The 26269-nt window shown below is 39.4% G+C and overlaps 1 protein-coding gene across 1 annotated transcript in view; it reads right to left on the reverse strand.

Moving 5' to 3' along the window:
* Positions 1-382: 382 nt before the first annotated feature.
* Positions 383-26269, reverse strand: part of esyt1a (extended synaptotagmin-like protein 1a) — a 151054-nt gene continuing 125167 nt past the window's right edge. Inside the window, exons 18-31 of the mRNA XM_063037306.1 lie at positions 25396-25572; positions 24989-25071; positions 19226-19274; positions 16063-16152; positions 15316-15411; positions 15009-15080; positions 13049-13135; positions 11192-11335; positions 10769-11019; positions 7914-8006; positions 7132-7263; positions 5093-5189; positions 4485-4534; positions 383-4203 (exon numbers count right to left, since the gene is read on the reverse strand). Of these exons, the coding sequence (XP_062893376.1) occupies positions 4182-4203; positions 4485-4534; positions 5093-5189; positions 7132-7263; positions 7914-8006; positions 10769-11019; positions 11192-11335; positions 13049-13135; positions 15009-15080; positions 15316-15411; positions 16063-16152; positions 19226-19274; positions 24989-25071; positions 25396-25572 (1443 nt within the window). The 3' untranslated portion in view covers positions 383-4181. The remainder of the gene's footprint in view (positions 4204-4484; positions 4535-5092; positions 5190-7131; positions 7264-7913; positions 8007-10768; positions 11020-11191; positions 11336-13048; positions 13136-15008; positions 15081-15315; positions 15412-16062; positions 16153-19225; positions 19275-24988; positions 25072-25395; positions 25573-26269) is intronic.

Consider the following 26269-nt stretch of genomic DNA (forward strand, 5'->3'; position numbering starts at 1 on the left):
ATTCTTTGTTTAATTTATTCCAATTGGCATGCATGCATGGATATAATTCTTCACAATAAGATAATTTTGAAACATGCATCCAGCTCAGTTTAAGATCTGAGAAATAATACTCCTAACAGTGCTTCACTGAAGTGTCTTATAGCCACAAATTGCTGAAGATAATCAGCAGGTCATGATGCATCTATAGAGATCTATATTGTCTTGGGTAATACCCTTTCCTAAAAACTACAAGAATATCTATTTCTCTTTGACTTGATGAATATTTCCACAGCATTTGGCTTTTACTTTATGTACTTTAGTCCCTCAAGTGAGGCTTGACCCACAAACTACTGCCACCAAAGAGAGCTGCCATTGAACAACCTTAAGAGTAAGTGAATTATCACAAGTAAATAATTGTCGCTGCATTCTTGTTACTTTATTGAGATTACATATACATACAGCAATACAATAAATGTACATGCAGAATTATTTATCTATAATTCTTTAAATTCATGAAATGTGAAGTACATAATTAAGTGCCCAAATCACAACGTGCTCTAATATATCTTGGCAACATTTAAGCAGAAAAGTAGCAGTTTACTTTATGCTTGTCATGTTTGATAACTGATAAGATATTCAGAAGAATGGCTTTAAAACATTCCTATTGGAAAGAATTTCCTGTAGTAACTGAAGGTAAGAATTCAAATTAGTAATGTATTTGATTTATTTTTCACCATACATTGACCTTGTGTTACTTTTTGTCTGAAATATAAGGCAGAGGAGTAGTAAACAAGAACTAGAATGAAATCATTAAATGATATTGGGTCCAAACTAGATAGAAGCTTGTCCTTCAGAAATTGTATGAAGACAGTTTCAGTCACAGTTTAGGAAGCTCAGTTCCAGCTCATTCACTTTTTGGTGTTTTTAAAAAAACTTAGATGGGATTTTAAACAAATCAATATTAAGGTTAATGGCTTTGGTTAGTAATACAGTTTACAATATTTTGTTTAAAAATGCTTAGATTTATAGTGATCATTCTTGACTGTTGAAGTTGCTGAATATTAAATTTTATAATGTAATAATTTCCTAAATAATCTAGTTTGGGAAGACTGGTCGATGTACAGTATTCTAAAGTGCCATTATTTTAAGTAAGAGGAGTATTTATTTTTCTATACTGTAAACATGGATAACATTAAAATGTCTCTTTTTCCCTGAAATTGAAGCAACTGAGTTTAAAAATGAAAATTCTGTGTTTTATAGTTTTGATATACTGAGCCTTGGGGAACAAAGTTTAACTTAGCATGATTTTTTGCATACAAATCCACCAACCTATTTGACATTCAAAAACAATGCAAGACCGACCACCCCTGACTGATAATGCACACCTCTCACCTGGGACTACAAGGCTGTTGCAACTTTGAACTTCAAATAAGAATTTTAAATTTCAAATGAAATTTCAGTTGGATAATTGTACCTGTAGCTTCAACATACCATATGCAATTGTATACTCAAGTTACAAAATTCCAACCTGCTTAAAATTGTTAACCATAATCCCTTTCTGACTTCAACTGTTTAAAGATGGACACGCAAAGCGGATTTTTAGGTGGAGGCAATTGTCTCTATTAATTCTTAAAAGGAGCTGCATGGATAGGAATTTAAGTTAAGAGAGAAAGCAACAGCTGATTGATAGGTTTCTTTTGAGGAAGGTGAAGGATGAATTTGGTGGTGCTTGGAGTATCTGTACAAAAATAAAATAATTTGTGGACAGTGGGTGAAGTGAGTTGCTTGATGGGCTGAATACTCTTGCCTTTTCCTTTTTTTCATATACAGTATTAAAAACTAAGAAATAAAGTTGCCAATTGTACTGAAGGGTATGGATGTGTCACCATTAGACTATTTCTGTGCCTATGGAATGGCAATAGAGCTCAGACCAAAGTGATCACAAACTCTGAAGCAGGATTTTTTTTTTGAATATGTGAGTTATGATATGTCGATGTGAGAGACTTTTGCAGTGATGAAAGCTTGTAGCACCATTAGTGCATGATTACTCTTCAAACGTATTTTTAAAAACTATATGTTAAAATGTTGCCTCGTGGAAACTTAATGATTTTTATTTTCATTCAGACTTTTACAAGCTGTAAATCTTGAATATACATAATATTTTTTTTAAAAAAGGCACATGTAAAGTTATTGTTCCCAACCATTCGGCTAACCCAGGAAATAAGCAAAGTATTTCTGCAGACAGCTATTTTCTGGTTAGGACCATTCTTGGGTGACATTAATGCAATTTATCAACTTTGGCTTCAATTCTGCTACTGTAAAGTATCCATTGCTTACCATGACCTGCACTGGTTCCATTATTCACTGGAAGACAATAGGTTGCAGCATTTAAGAGGGATATCAATCTACATAAGTTCTCAATGTCTCCCTACTCAGAATCCCAAGTCTTTATCTTCTCTGAATACTGAAACTGGTACTTTAAGAGCTAAGACAAGAAGGGCAACCGTATTTACTGGGTATCAAATTGCTCTGAGAAATGGGGTAGAAGGCATCTTTTTCCCCCCCTTGATTGAGAAGGTCCATTACTAAATCCAAGTATAACCAACACTGAAAACGAAAGTGGAAGAGCAGGGTTGGGAGTTGTCTGGAATTTGAGGAAAGCCTGGTTGATTAAAAAACTAAAAGATTTCTCCTGGCCATTGGCAGTTATACTGGTGGCTGTCCACAGTTAACCTTAAGATACCTGTTGCAGAGGTTTCAGGACACAAAATAGACATTTCGGTGGAAGTAATTTTCTAGACACAATCTGGCATGCTAAATTCTAACCACCACACCAGAAGTGTGACACCTTTCAACTTCTGCAGCTTGCCAGAACTTGAACCAAGGCATGATCTGATGAACCCTGGGGCTCTGTTTCAGGCACATTTTCAATATATTGACAATTTTACCAGTATCTGTAAATAGCCAAATCTCAAAATTTGAGGGTTATTTTCCAATGCCATGTTATTAGCCCATACAATTTCACTTCAAATAAAATCCCATACTGATGAAGGGTTCCCATCCTAAAACATTAACTCTGGTTTTCCTTTCCACAGATGCTGCCTGACCTGCTACTTGTTTCCAGCATTTCTTTATATCTGATTTCCAACGGCTGCAATATTTTGATTTTATTTTAGTATATGTTGTTCCTATGTGCACTTGGACATTCAAATCCTTGAACACTTCCATGTTAATTGGGGTAGAAATTGGTCCTCACTACAGAAAATGGAAGCAAAAAGCAAAACCTGGAGGGTGGCAATGCAGTGTTCTTTTACCCAATCAATAACTGCATTTACCAAATGCTGCCATATTGATGATGATTTCCCTTCCCTCAAGGTATTCTAAGCTACCTAAACAAAGAGTAGACCTCTTGCAAATGTTAAATAGAGGCCTAAACAGTCTTGAATTAGCCTCCATACTATTTAATTTATGGCAAGTACCAATTAATTGAACCTCATCTGAAAGTCTTTGAGCAATGCTGTGGATAATCGCTTATAGACATTGAAATATAGTTTTTGGATTACATTTCATGAACTAGAAGTTGTTATTTTGTATTAATATTTTTTTTTTAAAAAAGTCTCATTGGGGGAAAAAAATCTACTTTCCACCCCATCGCTTCAATATTCTCTTTGTCGAGAACTGCACAGTTTAAGTGCATAGTGATGCTGTCAAATTAGTTCCAGCTCAATCCTAAATTCAAACCTCTTCTGCAGTAGTTATCTAGTTTCCATACCATCCATCTTTCTGAAATGAGCCTGCTCATTATATTAAAGTTTTGTAATGTGAACCCTCAATCGAAAATGCATCAAGATCTCCCAAACTGTTTCATATAGGTGTTGTAGTTCGTTTCCATTCACCAAGTAGCTTCATGATCATAGTTAAACAAGATGTACTTGAATAAGAAGATTGTTTGCAAACAATAAAAGGATGAACATAAACAGAATGAGCTGTGACTGACTTAATACTCTGATCATAGTCTTTGGAATTTTTTTGTGAATTAAAGCTAAAACAGGAACAAAGACATAGTAATTGAATATAAAATATTTAAAATTAACATAATACTTAGTGGTATGAAATACTTCAGTAGAAACAAAACCATTTAAAAATAGTTGGTCATAAACCAAAGACAAACTGAACAACGGGTTTAATGCGACTGAATCATCCTATTCTTCCTTCAAATCGAACCTGCAAAATTGAATAGTTTTATTTTAATAATTTGCTGTACATGTTTAAAATTATCTTAGTTTTTATTCCTCTAGAAGCTGTTAGCCTCATATTGGATACAGTCATGTACAGTAACAACTCTGAAGGCTCGCAGAAATAGTCATACTTCATATAAAACAATGAATGGTGACAACTTCTTCAACGGTTAAGGACATAATTGAGCCCAGTAAGGAAATGGTCTGAACAGAGAAGCAACCAGTTTGATCTATTTTTCTTACTCAAACCTTGACTTGCTCACTTACCACTGTGTTACCTCCTGAGTCAGGTCAAGTAGTGAGAGATCAATATGGAGCTGTAAGAGAACCAGAGGTAGATCTAGTTAGAAACCAAGTTTAGTAAAACTCAAAATTAAGGAGATGGCACAAAGAGTAATAAACACATAAAAATAGTAAGAAGGGTTTAGAATAATCAGAATCTTGCTAACTTTGAAACACTAGTCTTGTTCTGCAATAAATTCCATGATTGGTCTTTAAAAATTAATTTTTATTTGTTTAGATTGATAAGGTTTTTTAAGACGGTTTTTAATGGTTAAAATCTATTCATTCCCAAGATATAGGCATTCCTTGCAAAGCCAGTATTTAATAAGTGCTTTCTTAAACTGTCGTGGCCCTTGTGGTGAAGGTACTGTCACAACGTTCTTGGGCAGAGAGTTCCATGAGAGGGAAATTGGTCTTCCTGTGCCTGTTACCTTTTAAGTGGTACAGGTAACTGATTTTGGAGATGCTGTTGAAGGGTTTCACATATTGATTTTTTAATGCAATTGTGTCCATTTTACAAAACACTATCATGAGTGTGACCTGTGCTTTTTAAAAAAAATTTCTTTTAAATGTTCTTCATAAGTGTACAGTACCTTTCCAATCTCTTTAGACATGAAGGAAACACTATTTTTTACTGTGAGCTCCAACTTCCTCTTCTCTGCTTCCTCCAATGATATTTCAAACTCAAATCTGGAAAACAAAATGCCACTAGAACAAACTCTAGAATATGAAAAACTTAACACAACCCATTATTCCTACACTACTCACTAGATGTTGATTCTATCACATTTGCTAACTCTTCAATCTCCCACTCTCTCTCATACACATAGAGTTGATCACATATTTTAGGAATAGCAGCTAACTTTCTCAACTAGTTGGATCAATCTAACAAATTGTTAGATTGGCCTTTGAGTAGGTTAAAAGGTCGGTACAACATCGTAGACTGAGGGGCCTGTATTGTGCTGTATTGTTCTATATTATACCTAGAAATCCCTCTTCTTGAGGAAGTTCTTTCTAAAGTTGCTTAAAATGCCAACTATTCTTGGAAATGTAAAGACATTTTGCACACTAAATCCTTTAGCATTAAGTAGTATCTTGTTATTTTACGTGTGAATAATAGTTACATTGGGAATAGAAGGAACTATATTATTGAAAATGCTGCAATATAATTTATCAAGCTTAGATAAATGTCTCAAGTTATTATTTTGCTTAAATCCCTTAGGTTTTCATGCATACTTGTAAACAATCATCAAGAACTGTGCTGCAGTGGTGAAGCAGTTTTTGCTACTGCTTCATTACCACACCACATTATCAGGGATGCAAGTTCAGTCCTGACCTCTGGTTCTGTCTGTGTAGAGTTGCATATTTGCTTTGTGACCTCATAGGTTTACACTCTGATTTTCTCCCATGTCCCAAAAATTTGCTGGTAGACTAATTGGTAACTGTAAAATATCCATTAATAATTTACAAAAGAAATTTTGATGGGAAGAATGGTACAGTATTGGTCTGCAGTGAAATAGAGAGCTGGAAGAAGGTGCAACTGATTAAATAACTCTGCTCAGATGCTGCATGGGTCAAAGGGACATCTTTTGTGTCATAATAAGTTCATCAGAGTTGGTGCTTTGATTTTACTGCTGAAGTATTCCATACAAAATTATTTCAAAGAATTAATTTTTCCTACCGGATGTTGAAAGGACTAGATAGGGTGGATGTGGAGAGGATGTTTCCTTTGGTGAGCGTACCCAGTACTAGAGGGCACAGCCTCAAAATTGAGGGACAACCTTTTAGAACAGAGGTAAGGAGGAATTTTTTTTAGTTTTTAATTTTTTTTAGCCATAGAGTAGTGAATCTGTGGCATGCTCTGCCATAGACTGTAGTGGAAGCCAAGTATATTTAAGGCAGAAGTTGGTAAATTTCCTGATCAATCAGGGCATCAAAGAATGTGGCGAGAAGGCAGGTGTATGGGGTTGAGTGGGATCCGGGATCAGCCATGATGGAATAGTGGAGCAGACTTGATGGGCTGAATGGCCTAATTCTGCTCCTATGTCTTATGGTCTTATTGCTCAAAGTAAGACTCCCTTTAAGTGTATTGGATATTTCTCATTTCCATACCTACTTAACTTTCCATTCTTTTCTTCACTTTTGCCTGTTTTCTTTTGCTTTCTAACATAGAACAGGACTAGCACTATACAGGCCCTTCGGCCCACAACGTTGTATCAACTTTTTAACCTACTCCGAGAACAATCTAACCCTTCACTTCCAAACAGCCCTCCATTTTTCTTTCATCCATGTGTCTCTATCTTGGAGTCTTTTAAATCTCCCTAATGTATTTGCCCCTACCACTGCCCCGGCACTGCATTCCAGGCAATTATCCCTCTGTGTAAAAAGAAAAACACAAAACACAACACCAACCAACCTCTAACAGTCCCTCAAATCACCTTAAAAGTATGCCTTCCCATTGCCACCCTGGGGGGAAAAAAGTGCTCTCTGCAAGGTCCATGCTATCTATGCCTCTTATCTTGTACACCTCGTCTCATCCTTCTTCACTCCAAAGAGAAAAGCCCTAGTTCTCTTAACCTTCCTCATTTCCTTCTCTTCATTTCTCTTTCTTTAATTGCCCTATATTCCTTACGTTTCATTATATTCTGGATTAATTGTCTTCTTCTTCACACTTGTTTTTCTCTTTGTCGCTTTATTTTTGTCAGGGAGTAGAATGAGAGAGACATATGGGTCCGGGACCTCCTTGGAATGGAGTCTTAGGTTCCTGCAACAAACAACCAATCAGTATGCATTACTTTTTTAAAATACTGTATTGTGAGATTGAAAACAGCCTCTGAAAAACAAATACAATCCCTATGTAGCCTTTGAGATGAGAGGAAAGGGAGCAGAAGGACTGGAGAACACAGAAGAGAAAGGAGGAGAATGGAGAGGAAAGGGGATGAGAAGGAATGGGAGAGGATTGTAAAAGGGAATAAGGGAAATAGTCGAGTGGCTGGCAGAAAGCAAGGAAGGAGATGAAGGTGGTGGGTAGCAAACTGGAGAAAATGAAGGTGGCAGATGAGGAGCAAAGTTGTCATCCGTACCATATTCAGTTAAACACACTACTTAAATGTGAATGTGATTTTTGGTTGCCCTGCCAGTATAGACCTGTTTTCCAATATAATTTTTCCCTCAAAGTCATCCAGCAAACAGGCACTTGGTATTTTGGGACTGACAATAATCTTGATTTCGTGCTGGCCTCAGTATTAAATGAGTAATATCAAGTGATCCTCCCATCAATTACCTGTGGGAGCTGCTAGAATTCATTCTAATGAGGCAGCATAAATATTTCTCACAATCATGACAAGCTGGGATCATTGTTATCAAAAGAACTTTTTCCACAGTGATCTATTAACTAATGATCAACTTCCTTACCTGCAGGAATGGACTACAAGCATCAGTCTCTCTTGTTGCACACTATATTGCAGAGTCAGCTTGATCTGTGGTGACTCTGAAACATCCATTTTGCTGGAAGAAGAGGACAGTTCAATTATATGAAAAGATAGCAGCAATTGAATAGTGGAGTGATTACTCAGTAACCACACGTGAGATTACCCACATTTCTGACATGGATAATATAAGCAAGAACTAGTATTTACACTATTCCAGTGAATGTGAATATTTATCAATTGAAATCAGAGTGCAGCTGTATAAATACTATTAGAACAGCAGAATTGATGTTACACAGCAGGCAGCTACTTGACAAGTACAGTAACACTAATCTACAGATGGTCCAGACTAGCAGATGCTTTATACTGTTGTATTATATCAACACACTTTATTCATTTTTAAAAGTTGTACACTCAATTTTCATTTGAGCCCAGCAAGTTTCAATGAGTGTGGGAACTGGAGTCCCAAAGTGTTTAAAGGGAGAGCCAGAACCAGGGCCCTGGTGAAACAGATGCTGAACTATTTAGATTTCCAGCAGATTATGAATTTTATCATATTCTGGAAAATCACTGTATTTATACAACGATCAGTTCCTCAAAGTAAGCATGTACATGGATACTTGTTCAATATACAACATGAGCACAAAGTATTCTGGAACACAACCAACTATGCTGACAACATGACTCATGTTGAGAGAGATGAGACAGCTGTTGACTGGATTCCAATCAATTTGAGAGATAGGTTGTAACTCTAAGCCACAAACCACCTATAAGATTAAGGGTTGGGAAACAATAGATCAATGTATAAGAAAGATATGAAATACCTTCTCCTTCAGACAGGCCCTTGGAATTGAAGATTACTTGCTCCCACCTTTTGGGTTCTGAAGTCGTTAATGAGAGTAACAGACTATTCTACAAATGGGGCTGGTAGTAACTGATAGGGTGGGTAGTTTATGAGGTGGTCTGGTGCTTGTACTGAGGTCCTGTGGCATGGATTCAATATCATCCATTTTGAGCTGTCATGAACCAGAGGTGCTCAGGAGTTAGATATAGAATAGAACAGGCCCTTCGGCCCACAATGTTGTGCCAACCCTCAAACCCTGCCTCCCATATAACCCCCCCCACCTTAAATTCCTCCTTGTACCTGTCTAGTAGTCTCTTAAACTTCACTCGTGTATCGGCCTCCACCACTGACTCAGGCAGTGTGTTCCACGCACCAACCACTCTCTGAGTAAAAAACCTTCCTCTAATATCCCCCCTTAAACTTCCCACCCCTTACCTTAAAGCCATGTCCTCTTGTATTGAGCAGTGGTGCCCTGGGGAAGAGGCGCTGGCTATCCACTCTATCTATTCCTCTTATTATCTTGTACACCTCTATCATGTCTCCTCTCATCTTCCTTCTCTCCAAAGAGTAAAGCCCTAGCTCCATTAATCTCTGATCATAATCCATACTCTCTAAACCAGGCAGCATCCTGGTAAATCTCCTCTGTACCCTTTCCAATGCTTCCACATCCTTCCTATAGTGAGGCGACCAGAACTGAACACAGTACTCCAAGTGTAGCCTAACCAGAGTTTTATAGAGCTACATCATTACATCGCGACTCTTAAACTCTATCCCTCGACTTATGAAAGCTAACACCCCATAAGCTTTCTTAACTACCCTATCCACCTGTGAGGCAACTTTCAGGGATCTGTGGACATGTACCCCCAGATCCCTCTGCAAGTATCCTGTCATTTACTTTGGAAGGACAATCTGCAAGGTAGAGTACAAAGTGTACCACCTTGCATTTCTCCGGGTTGAACTCCATCTGCCATTTCTCAGCCCATTTGAGCACAATTTTTTTTTCCAAGGAGCCTTGTACAATAACCTTAAATCTTGTCCTCTGTTCCTGCTTATCTCTTCCCATGGCAGAGCTCAGAATATAGAGTCTGGTGTGAACCAGGCATGCACAATGCAGCAACTGAGAGGAACCTGGGTGAGGATGCTGATGTTGGGCCACTTATCCTGGCAGTAAATTTGGAAAATTTTGTGTAAACGTAAATTATTCCCCCAATTCCTTGTGATGCAGACAACAAGAGAAATGGGTCAGGTATTAGAACCACGGATATTTTAGAGTTAAGGTATTTGGCATCATTGAAACACTTGTGCATAGGGTCATAGGAGGTCCTAGATAGATAGATGAGGGGTTGTCTTTCTTTCTTTTTCTTTTTAAATCTTTTTATTGAATAAGTATACAAAAAGGTAAGCCATATAGACACTAATACACTGTTAGAATATAATAAAATGACAGAAGATATTAATACAAAAAAAATACTACAAACAATGTAATTTAAACATAACATACCAAGGTAACATAATAGTATACTAATTTTATATATATAGCAATAGAGAAAAAGAAAAAAAAAACCCCAAAAAAAACCCACCGTGCAACTAACTAAAAGCAAAGCAAAGCAATGGGCTAACTTGAAACCAAACAGAGTTAAACTTAAAATCACGTCCTCAAGGGGTTGTCAATCACCTGTCATGTGTTATTGTATCTAAAAAGGTATAAATTGTATGTATTTGGCATTTTGGGAGGTGGTGCCACTCAATTTCCCCTCCCCCCCACACCCTCCATGCACAGTTGTACATTTATGACCCCAAGCTCTAAGTAGCTCTTCAACCACTACACAGCTAGGGCTAGAATACCATGTTTCCATCTTCTAACAGACACAGTAAACCTTAAGGAACAAAACATTATGATATAACTTAACTCTTGCTATTTGCCAAGTTACACAAAGCTAATGTTCGGAAAGCATAAGCAAAAGAAGAATGAATGAAAATAAAATGTTCCTCTCTACCGATTTGTTCTCTGACGCAGATCCTGTTCTGATGACGCTGACTCGCTTTCAGGAATGTTGGCATTATGCTCTGAAGTAAGGGAGGCCACTGAATGGCTGCTGGGATCATTTACTAATGATGAAACTGGTTTCGGTTCACACTCATCACTAGCGGAAGCTGAGAATGACACATTCTCCACCTCATGACTAGTTGGTCCTTGAGCTGTGTTCTGAACTGAGAAAAGCTCCCTGGAATGCTCAGAAACTAGGATCTGTGGGATAATAAAAACATCATATAAAGAATATCAAAACACACTTACAATAGACAGAGAACCCAACTTCTGATAAAGGGCACCAGTCACAAATATGTTCACATGTTGCAGGAGACGCACAGTCATAGATATAGATATTCGTATACAACCTATACTTATTTTGTATTCTTACCCCAAGGATAACCTTCAACAAAATTTGGCTATTGGGTCCTGAATTTTCCAGCTGAAACCACTTGTCTAAGGTCAAATTCTTGCAAGCCAGCAATTCAGAGAGTGAAATGGTAAGAGTTCCCAGAGTGTGACTGTCATCTTTAACCTAGGGGAAAATTTTGAGACAAATTAATAAGGCACATACTTGGATTCAACAGAAGTGAATTCAGGTTATTTCAAATTGTTTCGTGTTTCTGCCTCGCTTAAATTAGGTGTGCTGAGCTGAATGTGTTGGCATGCTATGAGCTGGCTGATACATCAAGATGGGCATGCTGAAATGATGGAAATGCTCAGCAGGTTATGCAACATCTGTGGAATATGAGACACAGACAGAGTTAATCTTTCAACCTTTATTCATAACTGGAAAAATAAAACAAACATACTTTATATTGCAGAGAGGAGGGAATAAAAAGGATGTGTGATAGAGGAATTGTGAATGCGTCTTGACCTTGGCTTATCTATCTGGAGAAGTAAATGGAGAGGTAAATGAGGGCAGTCAGGAGAAAACCAATGAAGAGCATAACACAACAGTTGATGGAAATCAGAAATAACACAATGCTGGAAATAGCTGATCAGGCAGCATTAGTGGAGAAAGTTAGTGTGGATAACAACATAACTGGCTAGTTCTGACACAGAGCAGAGGTTAACGATTTGAAATTGTTGAATTTGATATCGAGTCAGTCTGTATAAAGACACAGATGAAAGACTGGATCTTGTTCAAGCTTACATTTGGGCTTTGTTAGAATACAGTAGGAGAGGGCCAAATGCAGAAAGGTCAGAGTGGGGGTAGGATAGAAAATTAAAGTACCAAGCGACTATTAGATGAGCAGTCTTGATCTCCACCCTAGCACTGATAACGGGGTGTCAGGGAGGGGTAGCACCTCTGGTGGGGGAACATGTCGCGTCCCTTTCAAGGCGGTTAGTCCACCTTTGGTCCCCACCTGGCACTCAGCTCTCACCTGTGGCCCCCCCGTAGCTGTTTGCATGCAACAGCGGCCACACCCCGGGCAACGGCTTCGACAAGCCGGCTAAACCAGGTGAGGGTAGCCGACGAGTCTCAAACCCTTGGTGAGATAGGGAATTGTCTATCCCAGCATGTGAAGACAGACCCTGGCGGATTGAGCAGACAAGAGCAATGGAAGGTCCAACGGTCAAGGCGGTAGTCTGGTCATGGAACGTGTAGAGCAGGACAAGACACAGAAGACATCCTGGTCATCCACTGTGCCTAGTCCCATCTCCAGCCGTCTCAACTCTTGTCTTGCCACTGGATCCAGAGGGGAATTGGGAAGAGAGAGTGAGGCTGATGCTGTGCAACTCTCCCTCACTTAAATCCAAATCAAGCGCTGGTCTCGACACCATCATAGCCAGCTGGTGGCACAGTGGCATCAGCATTGGACTTCAGGGCGAGAGGTCCCGAGTTTGAATCCGGCTGGGCCGGCTCCCTTGCACACTCTCCATCCGTGCTGGGTTGAGCGTCAAGCTAGCAACTCAACCTTGTAAAAAGTACTAATGGTGTCGAGGTTTTCATCGATGACGATGGACGAACCTTAGTACTGATATTCCTCTTGCTGTCTCCCATTGCCCCCGTTACAACTCTGATCACTTGCTTTCTCACTTTCCCAGTTCTGATGAAAGGTTATTAACCTGTTTTTGGACTCTGCCCTAACCTATTAAGTACTGCTAGCATTTTCTGTTTTTATTTCAGATTTCCAGCATCTTTTTGAGGTTAGCATGTGGATGGACAGGTGTGATGAGGTGTCTTTTCACGATAAAGTATCCAAATAAAAACATTTTATATTCTGGTGTTCTCACTGTTTACCTGAACCTCCAGATGATCCACGTTTGGATCCTTAACAAGGAACGAAAATGTCTCCTCCCAAATAGGCACGTCTGTGCTATTAATAACCTGTGACAGAGAATAACATCAATTCACAAAGAGGCAGGTAAACTTAATGAGCAACAAGGTTCTCATCTTAAAGCTCCAGAAGTGTTTAAGTCAATGTATCACATAGTTTGGTTTGTTTAATTATAAATCATTTCTTCCATAAGACATAGGAGCAGAATTAGACCACTTGGTATTCAGTCCACTATCTAATCATGATTTATTTTCCTTCTCTACCCCATTCTCCTGCTTTCTTCCTGTAACTTTTGATGGCTTTAATAATCAGGAACATATCAACATCCTCTTTAAATATACCCAATGACTTGGCCTCCACAGCTGTCTGTGGCAATGAGTGCTGCAGTAGCCTAGCCATTAGCACAACGCTATTACAGCTTGGCACGTTGGAGTTTGGAGTTCAATACTAACATCATCTGTACATTGGTCATTGTATATTGTCCCGTGATTAGGCTAGGGTTAAATCAGGGTTTGCTGGGCAGCACGGCTCGAAGGGCTGAAACAGCCTAATCCGCACTGCGTCTTAATAAATAAAAATAAATTTCACACATTCACCACCCTCTGGATAAAGAAATTCCTCCTAATCTCTGTTCTGAAAAGATATCCTTTCTTTCTGAGACTCTCCCACTATTGGGAACAGCCTCATGTTCACTCTATCTGGGCCTTTCAATAATTTGTAGGTTTCAGTGAGATCCTCCTTCAAGCTCCAGTAAGAACAGGTCCAAAGTCAAACACTCCTGAAATGTTAACCCTTTTGTTCCCATGATCATTCTCATAAGCCTCCTCCAGACCCTTATAAATACCACCATGTCCTTTCGTAGATATGGGGCTAAAAATTGCTCCCAATACTCCAAGTATGCCTTATAAAGCTCAGCATTGCATCCTTACTTTTGATATTCTAGTCTTGAAATGAATGCTAACATTGTATTTGCCTTCCTTACTAATGACTGAACCTGCAAGTTAACTTTTAGGGAATCCTGCACTAGGACTTTCAAGTTTCTTTACATCTCCAATTTCTGAATTTGCTCCACACTTAGAAAATAGTCTAAGCCTTTATTTATTCTACTAAAGTGCATAACCATATACTTCCCTGCAGTGTAATCAATCTGATAGCCACTTCTTTGCCCATTCTCGTAATCTGTTCAAGTCATATTGCTGACTCTGTTTTCTCAACACTGCCTGACCCTCCACCTACCTTTGTATCATCTACAAACTTGGCCACAAAGCCATCAATTCTGTCATTCAAATCATTAACATACAATGTGAAAATAGCAGGCCCAACATCAATCTCATTTTTCACTGGCAGCCAACCAGACAAGCCCCCCTTTATTCACACTCTTTGCCTTCTACCAGTTAGCTAATCTTCTGTCCATATTAGTATCTTTCCTATAATCTATTTTCTTGATTATAAGATTATAGTTCTTTCTGTAATCTATTTGAAAGAGGAGAGGTTGAATTTTCAGATCATGAAGGTGGAAGTCTTATTGCTAAGAAAAGAACAAAACATGTAGTCAAACATTCTCAGGTCAACTAGATTTTAGGTTAGGGATAAAGCACCCTCTACACTATCCCATCAAACATCTTTGACAAGGATAACATAAGTGGAAAACAGATCAATGCTGCCTCAACTTTATCCTATCAAATACCCACAGGAAGAGTATAGAATGAATTAGATACAGGATTGATCTCTGTGACTCAGTACAGCACACAAGATACAGAATGAGCTCTCTTATTCAGCATCATTAATGTACCTCAGCTATCAATGTGTTATTCCCTCAACAGCCATTTCAAACCCTTACTGACCAAGCTACTAACTTTTGAAGAATATGATTTTCTCAAGAGTCTTATATATTTTGGAAGCTTCAAATTCAAATTCCTTTACCTGACTTTTATATGTGGTGTGGTCGACAGTGAGCTGAGCCATTGGACTGGGGGGCTTCTTTCCTTTCTTCATCTATGAAAATGAAAGATCTACAATGAGAATCACGGTAAGTGAACAAGAGATAGCAACTTCAACTCAGTGGTTGTTTAATCAAGTATAGAATGGTTAAGTATTGAATATAGTACAGTATGTACAGTAAGACACTTTGATAAAGCCTTATCCATGTGATGGCAAGGATTAGTTTCATCAACTATAACATGGGACAGAAATTGGCATTTTATTGACAATCACGAAAACCAAGGCTTACAGGAAGTTCATGTGCTCTGTCTAAGTAGACGGACAGGATGGCAGCAGATGGTTCCACCTCATTATGTGTGAAAATGGTTTTGTTGGCCTGAAGCACCTGCAAACAGATGAATTGTGGGGAAACACCATTATTGTAAAATATAAGCTCTTCGATTAAAAAAGCTGCCTATTCCAACTTCTCATTTAAAAATTAAAATCCAATAATGCACAATCTAGTTTCAGTCTAGCTGGTCACAACATCATTTGACCTGAAACAAAATATTTGCACAAAAAAATCCTAAATTTAACAATCCCACTTCATTCTGCAGTATTTTCTAAAATTATTCTTTTCCAAAGCAAAAAACTTATGACAATTTCTAATTCACGTGGAGATGATAGAGATGACTGAGATTATTGGCTATGATGTGAACTGGAGTCCACTGACATCGTTAGACTCACGCTTTCCAGCTAAGCACAATAACCATGATGTATGCATTTGGTTTCAAGCCAGAAAGTACTTCTGCTCAGTTCAAAAATAAAAGCCATTCATCTTTCCCTCTAGCATCAAATTTGATAAACTAGACTCAGTCCACAACAGCTAAACTTCATCCAAGTTATTTAGAACTCAACACAAATACTTGCATCCCATCGCTACCCACCACTACACGCTTAATACATGATGCTCAAAGGGCATTATATCGGATGTGCAGCCTCTTGGGTATAGAGACAATACTTGCGAAATGCTGCATTGTAAATAGGGGACTGATACCTGGTCTAAGATGATTGAATCCATACTTGGTGGCAACCATTCCAACTTGAGATGAAGTTTCCCTGACTTGACATCATTCAGAATGAACCACTGCAGAAAAGGAAGTCAAACATAATGTTACATCACATAAAGGTTATGATAATCATTTCATTCTCCAACTTTAATAACTAGAATATGTATAATCTATTTATAAATAATGGCATGCACACAATGATCTTTGGGTGCAGAAAGGTTGCTGGCTGAATGCTCTGAACAAGACACACTTTTGAGACGTAAGAAACTAGATGCTGGAATCTGGAGCAAAAAACTGCTGAAGGATCTCAGCAGGATAGGCAGCATTGTGGGGGTTTGAGGGGGGAACTGTTGACATTTTGAGTCAAGATCCTGCATCAGGACTGAGAGTGGAGAGGGAGAGAGCTGGTATAAAGAGGAGAGGGGATGAGAAGGGCAGTGTGGAAATGGGAAAGGAAGTTAAAATGACAAGCAAGCAGGAGCACATAATAGGCCAGGTTGGATGAGATGAACTACTTTCTAATGTGTGGAACTTGCTCTGAGATACCAAAATACAAATAATAACCACAAAATCATAGTGATCTCAAAACAATTTCAATCAGCAGTCAACAATGTTGCAGCTGGATACCAACAGGAAACAGAGAAGGCATCAAAGGTATAGTTGCTAAATTTGCTGGTTTTACAAAGATAGGTAGGAAAGTAGGTTGTGAAGAGGACATAAGGAAGTTACAAAGGCATAAACCCGCCTTTGAAAACCTGTGCCAACCAGCTGGCTGGAGTGTTCAAGTACATCATCAATCGCTCCCTGCTGTAGTTGGAGGTTCCATCTGCTTCAGAAAAGTATCAATCATACTAGTGCCCAAGAAGAGCATGGTGAGCTGCCTCAATGACTATTATCCCATAGCACTCACATGTACTGTGATGCAGTGTGTTGAGAAGTTGGTCATGGCTAGAATTGACTCCTGCCTAAGCAAAGACGTGGACCCACTGCAATTTGCCTACTGCCACAAATAGGTCTACAGTGGATGCAATCTCACTGGCTCTCCACTCAGCCTTAGATCATTTGGACAACAGCAATACTTATATCGGGCTGCTGTTTATTGATTACAGTTCAGCATTCAACACAATCATACCCTTAGTACTAATCAACAAAATTCAAAATCTGGCCCTCTGTATACCTCTGTGCAACTAGATCCTTGATTTCCTCATCAGAAGACCACTATCAAATAGCTCCTTCTTGCTGACAATCAACACAGGTACAACTCAAGGATACATGCTTAGTCCACTGCTCTACTCTCCCTACACTCACGACTGCGGCTAAGCGCAACTCAAACAAACACCATCTATAAATTTGCCAATGACACAACTGTTATTGGTAGAATCTCAGATAGTGATGAGAAGATATATAGGAGTGAGACAGATTGGCTGTTAAGAGTGGTGTCGCAACAACAACCTTGCACTCAAGGTCAGTAAGACCAATGAACTGATTGTGGACTTCAGGAGAACACCCAGGAACTTGAAATTGCTCACACTCTCCACTTCTGAACCCTCAATGAGGATTGGTTCGTGTTCCTTCAACCTACCCTTCCTGAAGTCCACAGTCAGCTCTTTCACCTTATTGGTGTTGAGTGCAAGGTTGTTGCTGTGACACCACTCAACTAGTGGTACATCTCACTCCTTTACACCCTCTCATTTTTATCTGAGATTCTGCCAACAACAGTTGTATTGTGAGCAAATTTATAGATGGCATTTGAGCCATGCCTAGCCACACAGTCGTGGAGCAATGGGCTACGCACACATCCTGGAGGCACACCAGTGTTGATCGTCAGCTTGGAGGAGATACAGTATTACTACCAATCCACATAGATCGTGCACAGATCAAAAACCCAGAATATAAAACACAAAAGACATATTTCAGTAAACTACTGGAGAGAATTTTTAGAGATAGGATTTTTGAGCATTTAGGGAAGCATAATCTGATTACAGATAGTCAAGCATGGCTTTCTGAAGGGCAGGTGTTTTTCAAGGAAGTGACAAAAATTGATGAAGGTAGAGCAGTGGATGTGGTGTATATGAATTTTTAATAGAGGTGTACAAGTTGATAAGGAATATAGATAGTGTACACCCAGCACCTTTTTCCCAGTGCAGCAACAGCTAATACAATGCATACTTTAAAAGTGATCGGAAGAAAGTAAAGGGGGGAGATATCAGAGGTTTTTTTTCCAAAAAACAGAGTGGTAAGTGTCAGAAATGTACTGCCAGGAGTGGTGGTTGAGGCAGATATATTAGGGACATTTCAGAGACTCTTAGGGAAGGATTAGATTGATCTTGGAGTAGGTTAAAAGGTGGTACATCATCGTGGGCCAAATGGCCTGTACTGTTCTATGTTCTACATACATATTCTGTAATTTTTTCATTTCATCAAATATTCACACCAACACTGTCCATAAACTAATGGAAATATTAATCAATGAATACCATGAAACATTATTATTACCATCTTGAAAATGCTTTTAAAATATATGGAAGAATTTATATGAAGTTGTACTTTCATAACTCAGTTCATTCATAGCCAGGGGAGCCTCTGTATTGTTAAGGCAGAGGGAGACAGGTTTTTGGATAAGCAAAGGGAGCTAGGTTACCAGAGTGGGCGAGGGTGTGCAGCTGAAATTACAAACTCGAGGGGCTGAATCACCTCCTCCTAAATTGAATTCACATGTTTGTAAGGATCCATTTAGGTGGCTCATGTGGAAATGGTTTTGACTGGCTGAATTATCTGTTTGGTTGTATCATACTATGGAATTACTTTTCATTGCCTTCACTGGAACATAACGGTAGCTACTTGGAATCCTTCCCACCATGTCATAGGTAACTCTGCAAGTTACAGCTAGACAAGTGCTTCAAGCTAGCAACTCTTAGCTGGTTAACTTCCTAATCCATAACATTTCCTCATCAGCCTCTGAAAGTCAGCAAAAGTTGGAGTCATGACAGGAAGAGATTGAGCACTTCTAAACAGCCAAACAGAAAATGACGGATGCTCTTGCTTTTCACTTGATCTCTTGATTGTTGTTGTTGTTGTACTTGGAGATCTAACACTCCCAAAAGCAACAGCAAAATGTCTATAGCATTTCAATTAACCAGACTTCCATACCTCATCCAAAAATTTTTTCTTCATAATATCCTTGTAGCTGATCTTCAATCTGCATGAAGAGATTAATTCAGATCAAAGAGAAAAATCATTTACATTACAAGTGAATACAATAGCATATTTTTTTTTGAATAGTTAGAGGCTGTTTCTTGAAAATGGACAATGAATTATCCCTCTTGTCCTCCCCCTATAATCAGCTGTATGCAGGGTAGATGCTCCCCAATCTATCTCACTTCCCCCAGAAGGAGCAGGTGGAGAAGGACGAGCTCACAGACAATGAAGGTTGTATATCTGATAATATGATCTGCTGCATCAGGAGGTGGGGGGGGGAATTCCCCACAATGATCCCCTTATGTGGACCCAGGGTAACCAGGCACTTGGCTCATCAGAAAAAAAAATGCACCTTCCAAAAGTTAGAGGCTGCACCAATGGATGAAGGTCCAAGAACTTTACATAAGCCCCTAGAGTCAGGTTTGAGGAGAATGGCTCTTGACTTCAGGTTATTAATGCAAACAGAGAGCCACAGGCACAGCTGCTGCAGCAGCATCGGTGCAAGGACCACACCAGCACAAAGCATGGAGTGGCCATGGGGTCACTCTGGTTGAAATAAAAACAGAAATATCAGGGAAAGGAGAAATGAATAGGTATGGTAAAGAGAGAGAAAGGTGAAGAAGGACGGTTCAGGCTCTGATTTATGTGTACAAAATTCTTTTGCTGGATCTTTGGCAATGGTGGCATTTTAAGACCATAAGATATAGGAACAGAATTCTGCCATTTGGCTCAATGAGCCTGCTCCACCACTTCATCATAGCTGATCTATTTTCCTCTCAACCCCAATCTCCTGCCTTCTCCTCGTATCGCTTCATGCCCTGACCAATCAAGAATCTATCAACCTCTGCCTTAAATATACATAAAGACTTGGCCTCCACAGCTGCCTGTGGCAACAAATTCCACAGATTCACCACTCTCTGGCTGAAGAAATTCTTGCTCATCTCCATTCTAAAAGGATGTCCCTCTATTCTGAGGCTGTGCCCTCTGGTCTTAGACTCTCCCACCATAGGAAACATCCTCTCCACATCTACTCTGTCGAGATCTTTCACCATTCAATAGGTTTCAATGAAGTCACCCCTCACTCTTCTGAATTCTAGTGAATACAGGCCCAGAGCCATCAAACACTCTGACAAGCCATTCAATCCTGGAAATATTTTTGTGAACCTTCTTTGAACCCTCTCCAGTTTCAGCACATCCTTACTAAGATAAGGGGCCCCAAACAGCTCACAATACTCCAAGTAAGGCCTCACCAGTGCTTTATGAAGTCTCAACATTATATCTTCGATTTTATATTTCAGTCCTCTTGAAATGAATGTGAAGATTGCATTTGCCATCCTCACCATAGACTCAATCTGCAAATTAACCTTTAGGGAATCCTGCACAAGGAACCCCAAGTCCCTTTGCATCTCTGTTTTTTGTATTTTCTCACCATTTAGAAAATAGTCAGCCTTTTCATTTCTTCTACCAAAGTTCATAATCATAGACTTCCTAACACTGTATTCCATCTGCCAATTCTTTGCCCATTCTCCTAATCTATCCAAGTCCTTCTGTAGCCTCTCTACTTTCTCAAAACTACCTACCCCTCCACCTAGCTCCATATCACCTGCAAACTTGGCAACAAAACCATCAATTCCATCATCCAAATCACTGACATATAACGTAAAAATAATCAATCCCAACACAGGCCCCTGTGGAACACCACCAGTCACTGGCAGCCAACAAGAAAAGGCTTCCATATTTGTACTCTTTGCCTCCAGCCAATCAGCCACTGCTTTATTTATGTTAGAATCTTTCCTGTAATACCATGGGCTCGTAGCTTGTCAAGCACCCTCATGTGGCAGCTTGTCAAAGCCTTCTGAAAATTCAAGTACACAACATCCATCAATTCTCCTTTGTCTATCCTACTTGTTATTTCTTCAAAAAATTTCACCAGATTAGTCAGGCAAGATTTTCCCTTGAGGAAACCATGCTGACTACGGCCTATTTTATCATGTGCCTCCAAGTACCCTGAGACCTCATCCTTAACAATCGACTCCAACATCTTCCCAACCACTGACATCAGACTAACTGACCTATAGTTTCCTTTCTTCTGCCTCTCTCCCTTCTTGAAGAATGGAGTGGCATTTGCAATTTTCCATTCTTCCTGAACCATTCTAGAATCTAATGATTCTTGAAAGATCATTACTATTGCCTCCACAGTCTCTTCAGCTCCTTCTTTCAGAACCCTGGGGCGTACACTATCTGGTCCAGGTGACTTGGCTACCTTCAGACCTTTCAGATTCCCAAGAACCTTCTCTCTAGTTATAACTTCACACACTTCGCGACCCCTGAAACCTGGAACTTCCACCATGCTGCTAGTGTCTTCCACAGTGAAGACTGATGCAACATACTTATTTAGTTCTTCCACCATTTCCTTGTCCTCCATTACTATCTCTCCAGCATCATTTTCCAGTAGTCCAATACCCACTCTCGCCTCTCTTTTACACTCAAAATATCTGAAGAAACTTTTGGTTTCCTCTTTAATATTATTGGTTAGCTTACTTTTGGACTCCATCTTTACCATCTTAATGGCTTTTTTAGTTGCCTTCTGTTGGATTTTAAAAGGTTCCCAATCCTCTAACTTCCCACTAATTTTTGCTCTTTTTTTTTGCCTTCTCTTTGGTTTTTATGTTAGCTTTCACTCTCTGGAGGGGCTACTGCACAGGACTGAAAGAAGCTGCAGAAGGTTGTAAATCTCGTCAGCTCCATCTTGGGTACTAGTATACAAAGTACCCAGGATATCTTTAGGGAGTGGTGTCTCAGAAAGGCAGCGTCCATTATTAAGGACCTCCAGCACCCAGGGCATGCCCTTTTCTCACCGTTACCATCAGGTAGGAGGTACAGAAGCCTGAAGGCACACACTCAGCGATTCAGGAACAGCTTCTTCCCCTCTGCCATCCAATTCCTAAATGGACATTGAAGCTTTGGACACTACCTCACTTTTTTTTAATATACAGTATTTCTGTTTTTGCACATTTTAAAAATCTATTCAATATACATAATTGATTTACTTGTTTATTGATTATTATTAGATTTATTTTTCTCTGCTAGATTATGTATTGCATTGAATTGCTGCTGCTAAGTTAACAAATTTCAGATCACATGCCAGTGATAATAAGCAATACACATAAAAGTTGCTGGTGAACGCAGCAGGCCAGGCAGCAACTTTTATGTGTGTTGCTTGAAATTCCAGCATCTACAGATTTCCTCGTGTTTCCGGTGATAATAAACCTGAATCTGATTTTTGTTAGCCATGGTTGTGTCATCTTGCCTTTGGAATACTATTTTCTCTTTGGAATGTATATATCCTGTGCCTCCTGAATTGCTTCCAGAAATTCCAGCCATTGCTGCTCTGCTGTTATCCCTGCCAGTGACTTTTCCAATCAATTTTGGCCAACTCCTCTCTCATGCCTCTGTAATTCCCTTTACTCCACTGTAATACTGATATATCTGACTTGAGCTTCTTTTCAAATTTCAGGGTGACTTTAATCATATTATGATCACTTACCCCACAAGGGTTCATTTGTCTTAAGGTCTCTAATCAATTCTGGTTCATTGCACAACACCCAATCCAGAATAGTTGATCCCCTTGTGGGCTCAACCATGAGCTGCTCTAAAGAACATCTCACTCGCACTCTAGAAATTCCCCTCTTGGAATCTAGCACCAGCCCGATTTTCCCAATCTATCTGCATATTGAAATCCCTCTTAACTATTGTAACATTGTCCTTTTGCCTTTTCTGTCATCTGTTATAATTTGTAGACCCCATCCTTACTACTGTATACAGTGCCCATCAGGGTCTTTTTACCCATGCAGTTCCTTAGCTCTATCCACAATGATTCAATGCCTTCCGACTCTATGACACCTCTAATGATTTGATTTCATTTTTTTAACCAACAGAGCAACTCCGCCCCCACTGCCTTCCTGCCAGTCCTTTCGATACATTAAGCTCCTAGCTGTAATCTTCTTTCAGCTATGATTCAGTGATGCCTACAACATCATATCTGCCAATCTGTAACTGTGCTTCAAGTTCATCATCCTTATTCCATTTACTATGTACATTCAAATGCAACACCTTCAGTCTTGTATTCACCCTTTTTGATTTTGTCCACCTTTTACATTGCAACTCATCCTGTCAACTGCAATTTTGCCCTATCAACAGCCTCTCCTCACTGCACATTGCCTCTCTTTGTAGACCAGCTCCCCAGTCTTCAGCACTATCACTCCAGTTCCCATCCCCCTGCTAAATTAGTTTAAGTCCTCTCAAACAACTCTAGCCAAACCGCCCGCAAGAATATCAGACCCAGTCAGATTCAGGTATAACCCATTCCTTTTGTGCAGGTCGTACCTTCCCCAGAAAAGATCCCAGTGATCCATAAATCTGAACCCCTGTACTCTGCACCAGTTCCTCAGCCACACATTCACCTGCCAAATCGTCCTATTCTTACCCTCACTGGCATGTGGCACAGTCACCAATCAAGAGATTACTACTCTGGAGATCCTGTTTCTCAGCTTTCTACCTAGCTCCCTAAAATATCTCTTCAAGGCCTCCTCACCTTGTCTACCTATGTCATTGGTGCCAAGACTTCTGGCTACTTACCCTCACCCTTGAAAATGCCATGGACCCAATCACAGACCTCCTTGATCCTGGCACCAGGAAGGCAACATACCATCAGGGTGTCTCTACTGTGCCCACAGAACCTCTTCTCTGTTCCTCTGACTAGGGAATCTCCTATCAACACTGCAGTCCTCTTCACCTCTCTGCTCTTCTGAGCCACAGTGCCAGACTCAATGCCAGAGACCCAGTCACTGTGCTTCACCCCCCCACCCCACCCCCCGTAGCCTGTCCCCCCTCAACAGTATCCAAAGTTGTGTGTTTATTATTGAGAGGAACAGCCACAGGTGTACTCTGCACTGGCTGTGCATTTCCCCCTTTCTCCTGACGGTCACCCAGTTAACCTGTCTTCTGCAATCTAAGAGTGACTATCTCCCTGCAGCTCCTATCTATCACCTCCTCATTCTCACCCAGGTCAGCTGAAAACTACCAGGCCTTTCCAAAGTCTGAGACAAAGAGAATCTTTCTTTCACCCAGACAGCTCTAACCAACTTGTGCCAGCAACAAGGGTGGGGAGATATTTACTTGTATCAAGATAGGAAAAAATTACACGGTATATCTTCATGACAGAAGCCCCATCCCATGAGATTACAGCCTCCCCCTCCTTCCCCAGAAGTTTTCTGTAACCAGCCACCAAACTTTTAAGATTTTATACAATGTCACCATCTTTAACTTTGTGAAAAGCTTCTCCTCTCCCCGCCAGATACAATTGATTAAATCCAGCAAATGTTCTCACTGCATTGTGGATTCCTGACTTCTTCACTGATTGGAGTCAGGTTTATCCAATCTTCAATCAACCAAGTGCTGTTCCTGCCCTGGAAGTGGCTGATGGTATCTAATAAGATTTACTCTGAATCTAATAACCCCTGCAATGTTTATCGCTAACTAAGTGTGCCTGATATGGTGTCACATACCCCAGAGATTCCCTCTTCAAATTGATAAACATATTTGAGCAAACAGATATTGGCACTAGATGGTCAAAGCTCTAATTAAAAGGCATGCACTTTGTTCTAAAACCATGTACTGTTGCACAATTCTGAATTTCTGGATGGACTAACATACCTTCCGAGGAAATCATCCTTGTCCACGTCCTTGTCAAAGAGCTCAAATTCTAGCTCTTGACCGGGAATGTGATTTACAATGACCTGAGGGGAAAACAATTATTACAAAATAGAATATTCATTTGACTGAATGTGGTTAAGTCACATCCAATAAGCAAAGTTAACAGGGGCTTGAAATTTTACACAAATGTGAAATAATATAATGAACAAATCCAGAAAAACTGAATGAAAATGAAAGGTCAGTGGTTGTCCCAGACCCAGGAATTGCCTCTGAGCAATGGAAAAATAGAGTTAAAAGATACATCTTGAATACTGAACATGTTGAATTAAAAATTCACAGAGTCCATTTGTTACCCAGGTCACCCACTGCTGATGTAGTTTCAAACTTCACAGTCTGAACATACTGACCTCATACATTTCGTACCACTTAGGATTGAGGTTTTCTTTAATAGTTTTGCTTCGGAAGCCTTGGGCTCCTGCTCTCACTTTAACATAGGGATCTGACTTTCCTTTCACAATTCCTCTCATGAAGTTGTCCTTTGCAATCAGGTTCTCAGCTTCCAACAGATGAATCCGTATCACCCCCTAAAAGACCACAAATCAAGACAGGAACAAGATTAAGACTCTTGAATTTGTTGCACAATTCGATATGATCGCAATTTGCTTTCATTTTTGATTGCTTGTTTACTGGTCTACCAACTTTTCCTTATTTGTGAACATGGACTCCCAAATCTCTGCTCCACCACAGTTCCAAGTTTTTCACTAGAAAATAATGACCAGAAAATTGTGTTTGACTGATCAGTATCCTCGTTTTAAGAATCTGCTTTCTTCTTCTTTTTAAACAAGTGCAAGTTTTCACAAGTTTCACATTATAACCTCTTGATATATTATTACTAGAATGTCAATAAAATAACTAATTACTTAATAAATACATTCTTATTTTAATAAAATAGTAATTTTCCTCAGAAGCTTCTTATACAACTTCAAAGCTGCAGCTTTTTCAAATTGCATGGTATATTCTCAAGTTACATTACCCATGATTTTATGCAAATTCTTTAATGCTCATTTCCCACAAAAAATTCTTGTAATCAATTATCGCAATCAATCATTCTATGCAATTACCCAATCCCTATCCCCATTAATCAATCCCATCCCCATAGTTAAGTCCCATATTCAACCCTCGCAATCAATCAATATTAATAAATCTATTCCTGCAATCTATCAATTTCCTTAATCAATCACTCCAACAATGTACTAGACTCAAAAATCCATCCATCAGACT

The sequence above is a fragment of the Mobula hypostoma genome, chromosome X1 (genome assembly GCF_963921235.1).
Source record: "Mobula hypostoma chromosome X1, sMobHyp1.1, whole genome shotgun sequence".
NCBI lineage: Eukaryota > Metazoa > Chordata > Chondrichthyes > Myliobatiformes > Myliobatidae > Mobula > Mobula hypostoma.